Source organism: Microcaecilia unicolor, chromosome 7, assembly GCF_901765095.1.
Source record: "Microcaecilia unicolor chromosome 7, aMicUni1.1, whole genome shotgun sequence".
NCBI classification, from domain to species: Eukaryota; Metazoa; Chordata; class Amphibia; order Gymnophiona; family Siphonopidae; genus Microcaecilia; species Microcaecilia unicolor.
The window spans coordinates 225,439,240-225,453,555 of NC_044037.1; the positions used below are offsets into that span (position 1 = coordinate 225,439,240).

The 14,316-nt window shown below is 42.3% G+C and overlaps 1 protein-coding gene across 2 annotated transcripts in view; it reads right to left on the reverse strand.

Annotated features, from left to right (window-relative positions):
• MAP3K20 (mitogen-activated protein kinase kinase kinase 20) overlaps positions 1 to 14,316 on the reverse strand; it is a 292,039-nt gene that overhangs the window by 187,397 nt on the left and 90,326 nt on the right. For both annotated transcript variants that reach the window (XM_030210690.1, XM_030210691.1), the window contains exons 6-7: positions 6,967 to 6,995; positions 6,739 to 6,876 (exon numbers count right to left, since the gene is read on the reverse strand). In XM_030210690.1, coding sequence (XP_030066550.1) covers positions 6,739 to 6,876; positions 6,967 to 6,995 — 167 coding nt within the window. The remainder of the gene's footprint in view (positions 1 to 6,738; positions 6,877 to 6,966; positions 6,996 to 14,316) is intronic.

A 14,316-nucleotide genomic window follows, 5' to 3' on the forward strand; every position in this document is an offset into this window, starting at 1 on the left:
CAAATATTAGCCCAGTCTGGATAACAGTGTTGGCACCTGCTGCTCTAACTGGATATTTAGCACTGCCTGTACATTTGGACAAGCAGCCCTGAACTATCCTTAAATGCTGTGGCTGGTGTTTTAAAAACACCACCAACTGAAGTACTTAACCTCTGACCTCATAAACTAATCTGTTCACTTTCACATTCAGCACAATGCATGAACACTGAAGGGGTAAATCAGATATATTACATTAGTAATAGTTTATATTCAAAGTAATGTAAAAGGACGAGTCCAATTTCAATGCAGATCAAACTAGGAGATCAAGAGAGGAGGGGGGATAAACTCAAAGTTAACTTCTGGAGGGTTTAAGCTTGATGCAGTCTCTGTTCCAACTTTTATATTTATTTATCTGTAACATTTACACCCCGTGCTTTCCCACTCATTAGCAGGTTCAATGCGGCTTACAAATCCTACAGTTTAAACAAAGTAGCATAATATGGATGCAGCTGTGATACAGTAAGTAAAGAGGAGGTCGTTTAAATAGTAATGCAGATTAAACAAAGTAATATAAAATGTAGATGAGATATAGTAAAATTGAAAGTGATCATAAGATGTGGATAGGTGAGATGGGTAAGGAAGGAGGATGGTAGAGGTAGGGAATGGGAGATGGGTGTATAACTGGGTTAGCGTATTATTTACAGGGCCGCCGAGGGGGGGGGGGACGGGGGGACAAAAGTCCCCGGGCCCGGGCCTCCGGAGGGGGCCCGGCGACACCACAGTCCGATCCGCCCTCCCTCCGTCGCTCCAGCACTAACCTTAAATGCCTCCTTTCACCACGTTCGCAGCAAGCAGCAGCAGGGCAGGCCACTCCTTCCTTCCGTGTCCCGCCCTCGCCTGACGTAACGTCCGCGAGGATGGGGCACGGAAGGAAGGAGAGGTCTGCCCTGCTGCTGCTTGCTGCAAACGTGCTGAAAGGAGGCGTTTAAGGTTAGTGCAGGGCACGGCTCGGTAGCGGGTGGAGGGGGGGCCCGGCGGCGGTGACGACGACCACCACCTCGGGTGGTGGGGGGGCCCGGGGGCGGCCATGTCCTGGGCCCGGCTCTGGCTCTCGGCGGAAGTCGGTTAGTTCGTAGATCATTTTCAGGTTGCGTGGTATTCCAGAATTGCGTGCTCATATAAGAGAAAGTTGATGCGTGCAGTACTTTGTATTTTATGCCTTTGCATTTAGGGAAGTGGAGATTGAGGAAAGTTCGGGATGATCTTTTAGCGTTTCTGGGTGGTAGGTCTATTAAATCAGACATGTATGCAGGGGCTTCACCGTGAATGATTTTGTGGACTAAGGTGCATACTTTAAAAGTGATGCGTTCCTTGAGTGGGAGCCAGTGTAGTTTCTCACCTAAGGGTTTTGCACTTTCGTATTTAGGTTAGCGGTAACCTTACTTAGTGGTAAGGTTTCACATGTTAACCAGGCAATAATCGTCAGCACGCGTAAACTGCCGATTACCGCTGGGTAAGTGCCACGCAGTACAAAACAGAAAACATTTTCTACAACGTGTTTTGGTCGCGTGTCAAAAATGGAATTACCACTCGGGGCACGTGGTAGCTGGGCGGCGGGCGTGGCCATGGGAGGGGCCTGGGAAAGTCCTGGGCATTTTTAAAATTTATGCACACTGTTACAGAACATGCCCGATCTGTGCCTAAATAAGATGTGGGCATTTACACCAGGCTTTAGCTGGCATAAATGGCCGTGCTTAAATTTTAGTTCGAGGATAGCCACTACGCATATTCCATAAACTCTGCCTAACTTTGAATACCACTAAGTGAATGTAGGGGGGGGGGGGGGGGGGGGTTGGCACCATGTATGGAATCTGTACCTAACTGCATGCTGTGTTAGGGGACAGGAGCTGTGCAGGTTACAGGCAGGGACTGCACACTGCAGTTAGCACATGATACTCAACACAGGCTGGCACTTGAGCAGTTAGTGTGGGTGCATTTAACTGGTAGCTCATGGTGAAGACCTTTTGTGGTAACTGCAAGAGACATCCTAGGCCTGCCCCCAGCAGTTGACAAACAGCCTTTGCATTTACTCTGCATTCATTTTTGCTGTTAAAATGCAGCAAGTGGAAGAACATATCACGGTTTAGTAAAAAGGGCCCTAAAGATTATTGTGGAGCAGAAGCATTTCATCCCCCCACAGGCTGCTGAAGGGAGAGAATCTTCTGTAGCTGTAATTTTACCTATCTCCAGGAAAATGCAAAGGTCATTCCAGCTCAGAGAAGTTTCTCCTTTGTCCTGAGCCAAGAGTGCTTGTCACCTGCCAGGCAAGGCTAGCAAAATGAATTCCAGCATGGAAGCAATGATATTTGCAACTGTCGAGCAGATAACGTTAAAACAAGTACAAGAGGAACAGGCTCAGCACCGACTCTTCTAACAATGGCCTCTAGTAAAATATTGCTCATTTACATTTGGAAAACGATACTTTTCCATATCAACACTGCTTTGAAATCAGTCCAAACTGCTCAAAACACTGCAGCCAGTCTTATATTTGGTAAAACGAGATTCAAAAGCGCCAAACCCCTAAAAGAAAAACTGCATTGGCTTCCAATCAAAGAACGTATTGTGTTCAAAATCTTGTATTCTGGTTCATAAAATCATCTACAGCGAAGCCCCGGGATACATGTTAAACCTCATAGACCTACCAACTAGAAACACAACAAGATCAACGCGCTCATACCTAAACCTTCACCACCCAAGCTGCAAAGGACTCAAAATACAAATCAACCTATGCATCCAGCTTCTCCTATATAAGCACGCAACTTTGGAACGCACTACCAAACGCCGCAAAAACAACGTATGACCTACCAAACTTCCGGAAATCACTAAAGACTATCATGTTCAAAAAGGCATACCCTAACAATCCAACTTAAATGCCTGAATCCTGCAACACAACGATATTAATACTTGAACTGGACATAACCTAACGCTTCCTCCTTTCTATTCCCTTATGTGTCTGTCACACATGCACCTTATTATACCATAATATCACTCTGCATTTGTCATACCGGAAAGGCGATCGCCTCACGGTACTATGTAAGCCACATTGAGCCTGCAAATAGGTGGGAAAATGTGGGATAAAAATGCAGCAAATAAATAAATAATGATTCATGATATGTAAACAAACAACAATTAATTGAGAGACAATCTATAACACGGGTATTCAATTTGTTCTACGAATTAAGGATGTAAATATTGCATAGAAAGTTAAGCGTTTAAAATATTGGGTTCCCGCAAGTATGGAAGGCAGGTCCCCTGATGCTCCTGTGTGCTCCCCGAGCTGGACAACCTCAAAGTGGGCAATCACACAGTATACCAGGAAAGAGGAACCTGAAGTTAGTCACAGGCTCAGGCAGTAGGCAATAGTAGAATTAGTAAAGGTACAAAAAAGGATGACCAAAACGATAAATGAAAAGGAATAACTCCCCTGTGAGGAAAAAAAATAGAGAGGTTAGGGAGGAGGAGATATGTGATACAGGTATAGGAAATTATGAGTGGAGTCAGCGGGTACATGTGAATAGGTTGTTTATGGTTTCAAAAAGTACGACAGGGAGGCACACAACAAGGACTGAAGTACAGATGGTACTGTAGCTGGGTTTTTTTAAAGTTTGGACAGGTTCCTGGAGGAAAAGTCCATAAATTGTTATTAAGGTAGACTTGGAGAAAGCCACTGCTTATCCCTGGGGCTAAGTGGAATGGAATCCTGCTACTTCATGTGATCCTACTTATGACATGGATTGTTCTGGCCCATTATGGTAATTCTTTATGGTGTTTTAAGGATTAAGAATGCTAAAACTTTAATCATTTAAACAGTTACTATTCCACAATCCTAAAGCATATTTCACAGAAAACCCTACTTGAAAACCAATACTTTTTAAGTTACGCAATTGTTTTAAAAATCTTGAAGCCTTTTCCAATAGTTATCAAAATTTGTAGTTAAAGGTAGTCCCCTATATGCAAGCTCTAAGTCACAAACAACTTATGGGTCTGCCATTTGCATGATGGTGTCTTGGCAGACTAGTAGCAGGGTTTTTTGTCAATACCTTTCCTAGTCAGCTTTAACCTCCTCCATCCCTGGCTAAGGCCAGGTACACATTTTGGGGCCCTTTTACTAAGGTGCGTAGGTGCCTACTCATGTCCAACGTGCGCCAAATTGGAACTACTACCCGGCTACCATGGGCAGTAATTCCATTCTTGATGCGCGTCCAAAACACACGGTAGAAAATATTTCCTATTTTCTACCGTGTGGCGCTTACCCGGCGGTAATCGGTAGTTTACGCACGCTGGCGGTTAGCACGTGAGACCTTAACGCTAAGTCAATGGGTGGCATGCTGGTTTTAATTTTGCTGCACGTCCATTTTTTGCCACAAAAAAAGCCTTCTTTTTCCAGGTGCGCTGAAAAAAATGATCTGCGAACGTCCAAAACACACGCCTACACCAGCACAGGCCACTTTTAGGCAAGCCTTAGTAAAAGGGCCCCTTACTGACTAAAAGTGGAAGGATGGCTGAGTTGGTCAGAGGCAGGCTACCTGACAGAAATCCCAATGCAGGATATGAACTCAGGCCACAGATACAATTTGCAAGCAACCTACTAACTGCACTTCAAAGCCTCTTGTTTTAGTACCCTAAATAATCCTTACTTTAAAAATGTTGCCATTGCTGTAGAATTGAATACAGATGCACAGTGGGGGGGGGGGGGGGGGGGGGTTGTTTTTGTTTCCCCAGTGGATTATCATGAAAATAAAGCTGACAAAGTAAACACAAACACACACACAGAGAATAAATGAGGTGATTTTTCAGCTTTAGTAGAGAAGACATGGACAATTCTTTCTTTTGGTACCCCTAACCTTAGGGAAATTTGATCTACAGCATGTACAATAACTAGGAGAAAAACTAGTGTGTATAGTAATGGACAATGAAGTGGTAATGAACATGTGTAGTCAAGTGACAGCAATCAAAGCTGAACACATAGCAGCTTCTATTCAGTGGTGAGGGTGTGGGGTGGAGAAAAAGAGCAAAAATGTCCTCCTTCCTTTCTCTGTATCATGTCTCTCTCAAGCCACATTAAGAGGTATATACTATGAATGGGACTACAAGTTCATTTTCAAAGGAAAACTCATATGGGGTTTCCCTTCATAAAAGTGGACAACTGTGGAAATGGGGCTTCAAAATTTGAACCTATATTTGCATCTGCTTTGAAATATATACAAAATGAAATCACCACCTGTCCAGTGGCGTACCAAAGGGGGGGCGGTCCGCCCCGGGTGCACGCCGCTGGGGGGTGCCGTGGCGCGCGCCTGGCTCCGAGTTCGCTATCTTCGCTCGTTCGCTGCAGCTCCCTCTGCCCCGGAACAAGTTACTTCCTGTTCCGGAGCAGAGGGAGCTGCAGTGAACGAGTGAAGTTAACGAACTTATCGGAGCCGACAGGCGCGCACCGCGGCACCCCCCCCCCCAGCGGCGTGCACCCAGGGGGAGGTGTCACTTCACCGGGGGGGGGGGGGGGGGGGGGGGGGAAGCGCATCAGCGATCCGCCCCGGGTGCTATCCTGGCTAAGAACGCCACTGCACCTGCTAAATCCGGCTCTTTTTCAGTCAAGGATAAAATTACCAAAATTGTAACCAATGCAGGTATTTTTAGCCACGGGGGGGGGGGGGGGGGGGGGGGAAGGACTTTCCACAAGCAGTTTCTCCATGGTAAAATCCCCTTTTATGTGCAGAACTTTTAAAAATTGCCCTTGCAGAATATTGGGCTCACTTTTGTGCTCTCTCCACTGAGGATTTCCAAATAACAGAAAGTGTGTGGGGGAAAGTCCAGCACACACTTAAGAGCAACATCAGGAAAATCCTTTTCATGGAAAGGGTGATGGATGCCTGGAATGCCTTTGTGGTAGAAACAGTGGGGATTATCACTTGTCTTTTTGAATGCCACTGCAGTTTTTATGGAGGTTCCCTATGCAAAACAAGCAACTTTCACACTTTAAAAAAGACATAGGCCCCTGTTTACAAAGCTGCAGTAGGGGCTGGCAGTGCAGTACTGCCAACATGGCCCATTCACTTTGATTGGGCTGTGTTGGCAATGCCGTGCGGCTTTGTAAATGGGGGGGGGGGGGGGGGGGGGGGGAACAGTGAGGCGTAACCTGCAGAGTGCAACATGTATAACCCTAAATAAAAGTATAGAGGAATGACAAATACAACTCTAACTACCATACTGGGCAGACCAGAAGGGTCATGCTGGTTTTATCTGCTGTCATCTACTATGTTACTATAAACATATATACATGTATATATTAAGATCCACCACTACTAAAATTTGGCCGATTCTTATATGGTTTGGGGCATTTTCATATTGTGGGTCGTTTTCATGGCATTCACTGCCTCAGGATTTATGACATATGAATAAATATCTGTGCATTAGAAAGGAATTATAAGTCTATCTGATCAGTAATTTAGAAAATATAAAATTATTTCTCCTGCAAATCTAATTCTCATACCTTTTGTGAGCCTGCGAAGGTACACAAAAGGTATGGGAATTTGATTTCCAGGACAAAATAATAGATCAGTGGCAACTTTTCTGGTTGTATCAAGACTGTTTCATGCAGATTCAGTGCAGAAAAAGCTTCCCACTGAAGACAACTGTACCATCATGCTGTAATTTTACAAAACAAATTAAGCTTTATTAAACAGACATGAAGACCGAACTCACCACACCATAGGAATAGGTGTCACAGGTGTCAGACACGGGAAGGCTCTGGATAACTTCTGGGGCCATCCAAGGGAAAGTTCCTACTAAAGACATGTGTGTTGTATGGGAGTGGAACCTTGAGGCACCAAAATCACAGATCTGGAAATTGGAACAAAAACAACTGTCCATCATCTGACATGAAAACAACAAACAGTAGAAATTAACAGGTAATTAGCAAAATTATCCTACCTTTAATACTCCATCAACAGTTATAACAACTGACAACAAGAAAGAGAATACAGAATTAGTTACATTAAAAATAAAAGGCATAAACTATTGTCTAAATTCTACTGGATAAACAGTGCATCTGTTTTGCTTTACGAAGGACACATATTGATCCAATCATAAACATATCAGCCTACACCAGTGGTGTAGCCAGTATGGGGCCACGGGGGCCTGGGCCCCCGTACATTTGCCCCTGGACTCCCCTGCCGACGACCATCTCGACCCCCCCTCCCGCCGCCAACTAACTTTGCCGGCGGGGGACACCAACCCCCGCCAGCCGAGGTCCTCTTCTTCCCAATCCCACGCAAGGCTTCATTCTAGTCTGATGTCAGACTAGAACGAAGCCTTGAATGGGATTGGGAAGAAGAGGACCTCGGATGGCAGGGGTTGGGGTCCCCCGTCAGCAAAGGTAGGCGACGGCAGGTTGGCGGCGGGAGGGGGGGTTGAGAGGGTCATCGTCAGGGGGAGTCAAAGTTGGTGGCGGGGGGGGGGGGATTCAGCAATGGCAGAGGGGGGGGGTTGGCGGCGCCGGGGGGGGGGGGGGGGGGCTAAAATGTGCCCTCTCACCTCGGGCTCTGGACCCCCCTCCCACCAAAGTCTGGCTACGCCCCTGGCGTACACATTATTTCCATAACTGTTAAATAACATTGTTTATCTCTTTGAGGGGTCTTTTTACAAAGGCGCATTGAAAATGGCTTGCAGTAGTGTAGGTGCAGGTTTTGGGTGCATGCAGATCCAATTTTCAGCGCGCCTGTAAAAAATGCCTCTCTTTTTTTTGCTGAAAATGGATGTGCGGCAAAATCAAAATTGCAACGCATTCATTTTGGGTCTGAGACCTTATTGACAGCCATAGACCTAGCAATAAAGAATTAGGGCGGTAATGACCTGCGTGTGTACGCTACGTGCGCCAGAAAATAAAAAATATTTTTCAGTCATGTGTCAAAATTGAAATTACCACAAGGGCCACGTGGTAACTCCAACTTGGCACATGTTGGGCACGTAGGCGCCTACACGGCTTAGTAAAAGGGGCCCTGAAAGAGGAGACACAGATAAAAGCATTTTGCAAACAAAAACACGAAAAGTATAACCCTGAATTTTCCACAGATTTTAGTAAACATAGTTTCTGCAACTGCTTTCTTGCTTTTCTGTGAGCAGAAGTTAATTAAGGACAGATTCCTCATCTGTCTCGTAAAGGTACTAAAATAAGTAATGACAAGTGGAAGTATATACATTTGTATTTCAAACATTCATAAAAAGCCTACGCTGGGAAATTTTGTAACTGTGTCGCCCATAAACTATGGGCCCCGATATTCAGCCAGTAGCAGACAGCGTTTTCCTGACCGTTGCCAGCGTTATCCCTGGAAATTCAATACTGGGCTATGTCTGGGAACCAGCACTGAACTTGCAGGTATATGGGGGCAGCAAAAACACAGCCAGTAAAGTGCAATATTGACTACTTAACAGGGATAGGACCGACTTTTATGGGATCCTATTTGTGCAGTTACCTTGGCTAGTTAAGTGCTTAATATTAGCCCCCAAAATAGCTGGTTTCAGCTTGGGCGCTAACCAGACATTTTCACTGGCACTATCTGGTTAAGTACCATTGAATATGCCCGGTTAACCCTGGACAGGCAACTGAAATGCTCAGGAGCTTCTCCTGGCCATTTAAATCAGTTTAAATATCAGGCACTATGTATATAATTTTTCCCTACAAGAACTTTGACAAATTTTCAAAACAAAACTATGAGCGTATTTCTGCTTTAAAAATTATACCAGAGAATTTATCTGCTTATGTTTACACATGCTCTTTACCATGCACAAGGATTCTGGGTTTATTTACATGTGTTTGTATTTTTTTTTTTTTTTTTAAACCTTTGCATAAAGCAAACCCCTCTCCAATCTCACCTCTGGGGATGCCTTTGTTCAGTCTGGATAAGCTAAGTTTATTCTCATGAGTACATGTTATAAAAGCCTACTACTGCACAAAGGACTGGATTCTGCAAATGACGCCCAAATAAATTTAGCGTACAGCCCTATTCTATAAACAGCACTCCGAGATAGGTGCCAGATACAGAATAGCACGTAGTACCCCAAAATCCGCACCCAAGAATTTACACTAACTGAAATCTGGTGTAAATCCTCACATGAAAATCAGGCGCGGATCCCCCAAATTCTATAATACTGTGCGAACCTTTAGTGAATGCCCCTGACTAGCCCATGTTCTTCCCCTAGCTATGCCCCCTCTTCAGTTGCGTGCTAAAAGATTTACATACACATCTTTATAGAATATCGCTTAGTAAGATACACCTGTAAATCCAAATTGTTGCCAACGAATTGGCTCAATAATTAAACTGCGCATGCGCAATTTTGAGCACTATATATAGAATCCAAAGAATAATGTACTATTCCAGTGCTATTTAAAATGGTCTCCCTGTGTGTAGCAGTTAGCAGGTAGTGTAGCAAAGGAGCACGCCTTGCTTGTACAAACTTCCTTTCTAGTATTAAATTACCTTCGGCCCCTCAACTGGCAAGATTTCTCACACAGTACAACTGGGCCTTTAAGACTGAGACAAACAAGAGTCTTTTTATTCTGAAAGACCCGACATGGGCCGTGTTTTGATGTAAAGACACCTGCCTCAGGGGTCTATTAACAAAACATATAAAAGAATCATACATTTAAATATCATTACATAAAGAGTAATAAAATGATGAAAAAAAAGTTCAATTATAAGAAATAATATACATTATAAAAAAAGAGCTGTTATCCACTGAAAAACATATACAAAAAAATACAATATATAGGGGTACCAAACATATCTCTAAACAATCATATAAGAGGAAAACACCTTAAAATATATACATGCATATTTAAAAAGGAATAAAATCATATTTCTTGGGATTCGTGCATGCAAAGTAATAGTGATGCCCTAATCAGTGTCTAAAGTTTACATACAGGATTGGTTTCCTTCACAACACCATGCACACCATATATACATTTTAAATTGGATCAAATTTCTTCTATATTGCTTGTTATGATACTGGATTGTCACAAATGTATGTAAACTTTAGACACTAATTAGGGCATCACTATTACTTCGTATACACATATCCCAAGAAATATGAATTTATTCCTTTTTAAATATGCATGTATATATTTTAAGGTGTTTTCCTCTTATATGATTGTTTAGGGGTATGATGTTTGGTACCCCTATATATTGTATTTTTTTGTATGTGTTTTTCAGTGGACACCAGCTCTTTTTTTATAATGTATATTATTTCTTATATTTGAACTTTTTTTATCGTTTATTACTCTTTATGTAATGATATTTAAATATATGATTCTCCTTTATATGTTTTATTAATAGACCCCTGAGGCAGGTGTCTTTATATCGAAGCACGGCTCATGTCGGGTCTTTTAGAATAAAAGGACTCTTGTTTGTCTCAAGTCTTGAAGGCCCAGCTGTGCTTTTTTTCTTTGGTTGCTTCTGTTTATGCACTGTTTTACCCTCTCTTTTGTTACCTTTTGTACAGTACAGTACTTTATGCTCTGACAAACCCACCATGGTTTAGCAACAAGGTTATGAAATAAAACTTTTCTGTTTGCCCAGTTTTAGTAAACCAATCACCACTGCCCAATCTAACTATAACCTTAACTCAAAGACAAAATAAGCAATTGATTAAATATGAAAACATCCAATCATGATGTCTTGTCAATCTAGGGGCAGGTCACTACAAACATTTCCCCATTCTTCAATCAGTATATCGCTCCATTAAAACACAGTGAGAAAACATTTACATCCCACAGCACCACCAAAATCAATGGTAGGAAAAATGAAAAAAGAAAATCATATTCTCTGTCAATCCCAATCCACACCTGTGGTGGAATGTGTGAGCCCCCCAAAACCCACCAAAAGCCTACTTTACCTATATATAGGTAACACCTTCAAATATAAGGGCTATTGTAGCAGTGTACAGTTGGGTACAGTAAGCTTTTGGTGGCTTTTGGAGGGCTCACCATACAATATAAGGGGGTAATGGTGAGATATGTACGTGGGACTTTTTATGTGAAGTCCACTACAGTGCCTCCTAGGGTACCTCACTGTTCTGCTGGGATGTCTGTGTGGCCAGTCTACTAAGGATGCTGGCCTCCGATACATCCCAATGGCTTGTTTTTGTGTGTTGTTCCCTTGGACGTTTTCTTTTTGAAAATGGTGCAGAAAGATAGACGCACTGAGCACAAAAACATCTAGCAAACTGCCATTTTTGAAACAAAGTTGGACATTTTTCTGGTTTGAAAATGGCCATGTTGGCTACTAGCCGCAAAGGGCCCAATTCTATATATGGGGCCTAAAATTAACGTGCATTAGGCGATTAGTCTAAGCATATTCTAAAGGTATTTAGAATATGCTTAGGCATAGTTCATGCAACTAAACCTACGTGCGTCCATTTACACCAACAGAAAGTTGATATAAATCCCTGCGCATAGATTTATGTAAATTGGCACATATTTTATAACAACACACATAGATTTTGGAACACCTACGCAATGCCCATTTTCACACCCCCTAGGCACGCCCCTTTTTGCCTGCGAATGTTAGAATTTAGGTGCAGTACATTACAGAATACACTTAGCAATGTACACACGTAAATTCAAATTTTTGCCAATTAGTGCTCGTTATTGCTTGTTAACATCTGTTAAAAATGCTTAACAGTTTGTTAAAACAATTAATCTACGCACATAGTTATAGAATTCGCCTAGATTTATGCATGACCGTGCGGAACTCTAGGTGCGTTATACAGAATCCAGTGGAAAATGTCCAAACTGGGATTTAAACATCATATAGAAAATGCCTCTCTTAGTGTTCACAAAGACTGACAAAAAAAAAAAAATAGGACAACCTAAAAATGTATTGCTGAGTTTGATAAACATTTTGCAACATTATTTTATAGACAAGTATGTTACATGTGTCTTAGAAAATTGTTTGTGGGATTCTGATACCGTCTCAGAGTACTTTAAGTATAGATTGGGGAGGAGGGAGGAGAGAGGATTTACGTTGTGATATTCAGTATGACTACAAAGGGTTGAAATAGCACTGTACTGGGCCCCTAGGCAAACATACATTTATGGACCTCCATTTACTTTTGTCATCCCATCCCCAAGACACATTCATTCTTCCCCTGACCTGTCTGAGGCAACTGAATGTGAGAGGGAGAATCCAAAGGGGATAAAGGCAGAGTAGGATAGGAGAGACACTTTGGATGTTTTTAGTGCTAATTTGATTGCACCTTTTTCTCCTTTAGATTGTAAGCTCCTTTGAGCAGGGACTGTCCTTCTTTGTTAGATTGTACAGTGCTGTGTAACCCTGGTAGTGCTTTAGAAATGTTAAATAGTAGTAGTAGTACTATGAAGGTCAACTTGTCTTACAAATCACAAATGCTGTAAAACCAGACTAGCAAAGTAGCATTGGCCCTTCAAAACTTTAAATAACCCCAAAACAGGGGAAGGTCTTTAAAATGGTTTAGGGGTATTGCACATTAAAAAAAAAAAAAAAGGTACAACGTTTCAAGACAAAATCCCCTGGATTCTATATATGGCGCCTAGATTCCACGCGGATATACGCACGTAACCTAATTGGTGTAACAAGATAATCAGCGTTTTTTAACAGCTCTTAAGCAATAATGAGCACTAATTAACAATAATTACAATTTATGCATGGAAATCGCTAAGCGCATTCTATAAAGAACTGTGCTTAAATTGTAAGACACGCAGTTCAAAATAAATGTGCGTTGCTTAAAAGGGGTGAGTTTATGGGCGTTTCATGGGCATTCCAAAAGTTCCGCATGTAATTAAAGCATATGGGTCTGTGCACCTAAAACTACACGCAGGGATTTACACCAGGTTTTTATTGGAATAAATGGACACAAGTAGATTTAGGCGCTACGGTATCGACTAAGCGTATTCTGTACACCGCACCTAAATCTCATACAATACGCTTAGTTCAACGCAGATTTTTTAGGATCCATATATAGAATCTGCTCTAATAGGGCAAATTTATAAACAGCAGTGGTCTTGTACTTGATATGGCCCCAGTAAAAGCAGGACAGATTGAGCCTGTCCGGGTTTTACTTCCATTGATTTCACTAGAAGTAAAACCTGAACTGGCTCAGTCTGTCCTCCTTTTTCTGGAGCCATATGGTAACTAGTTATCTATATATTTTGTATCTGCTTTGAAACAGGAGTAAGTTATGCATGTTGCATTTCCCTCTCCTAGCCTAACCTCACCCAATTTTCTCCTTTTAACAATACCATACTGGAATTAAAGGGACATTTTCAAATGCAGTTTTATGCAGGTAAACATGCATTTAGCCACCTAAAATCTTTTGAAAACCGCCCTTCCCAGAAGTACAGACAGAAGAGAACTGTAACCCAGACACTCTGAATTTAAATAAAGACATTATAAAGACATTGAAAGAAAAACATGTGTTTTACGGTCTAATACATCCCAAACTTTTATCTTCAGCTCCTTGTGATTCTGGGCAAATCACCACTGACCCAGGCACAAAATAAGTACCTGTATATAAAGGGTAAACCACTTTGACTGTAACCACAGAAAGGTGGAATATTAAAATCCCTTCCCCATCTGCCCATTTTAACATTTACAAATTCACGTTACTCTTGATGATGAAAAGGAAATAGTAAACCCCCACCGTTCCCTCACTCACTTTCTCTCCCCCCCCCCCCCCCCCCCAATTATCCAAAGCATGAAAGCAGCAGCAGTCAGCACAGGGTTCCCCTGTATGTCAGTGTGTACTCACAGACCCCAGTACTCTGCATGGATTTCCCAGGAAGCAGCTGCCCTGTTCATGTGACCCGAATGGGAACCAGTGCTCTGAAGACAGCAGAAAGGGAAAGGGGATGGGAACTTTCTATGGTTACAATCAGAGCGGTTTACATATTATATGCAGGTACTTATTTTGTACCTGGGGCAATGGAGAATTAAGTGACTTGCCCAGAGTCACAAGGAGTTGCAATGGGAATTGAACCCAGTTCCCCAGGATCAAGGTCCGCTGCACTAACCACTAGCCTACTCCTCCACGCAAGTAAAATCAATAGTACATATGTATTTTAGAGAATTAGTAGTCATGGGTATGTTTGTAGAAGCCATCATGTATTTTCGTAAAGTGGGGTCCCTAATTGGATGGATGAGCTAAAGATAAGTTCAATATATTTTTTCAGATTGGTAATACATTGACTTATTGAAAGGACAATTAACTGAGAAGTTTTTCTTCTGAGTTTTTGATGCATAAAAATAA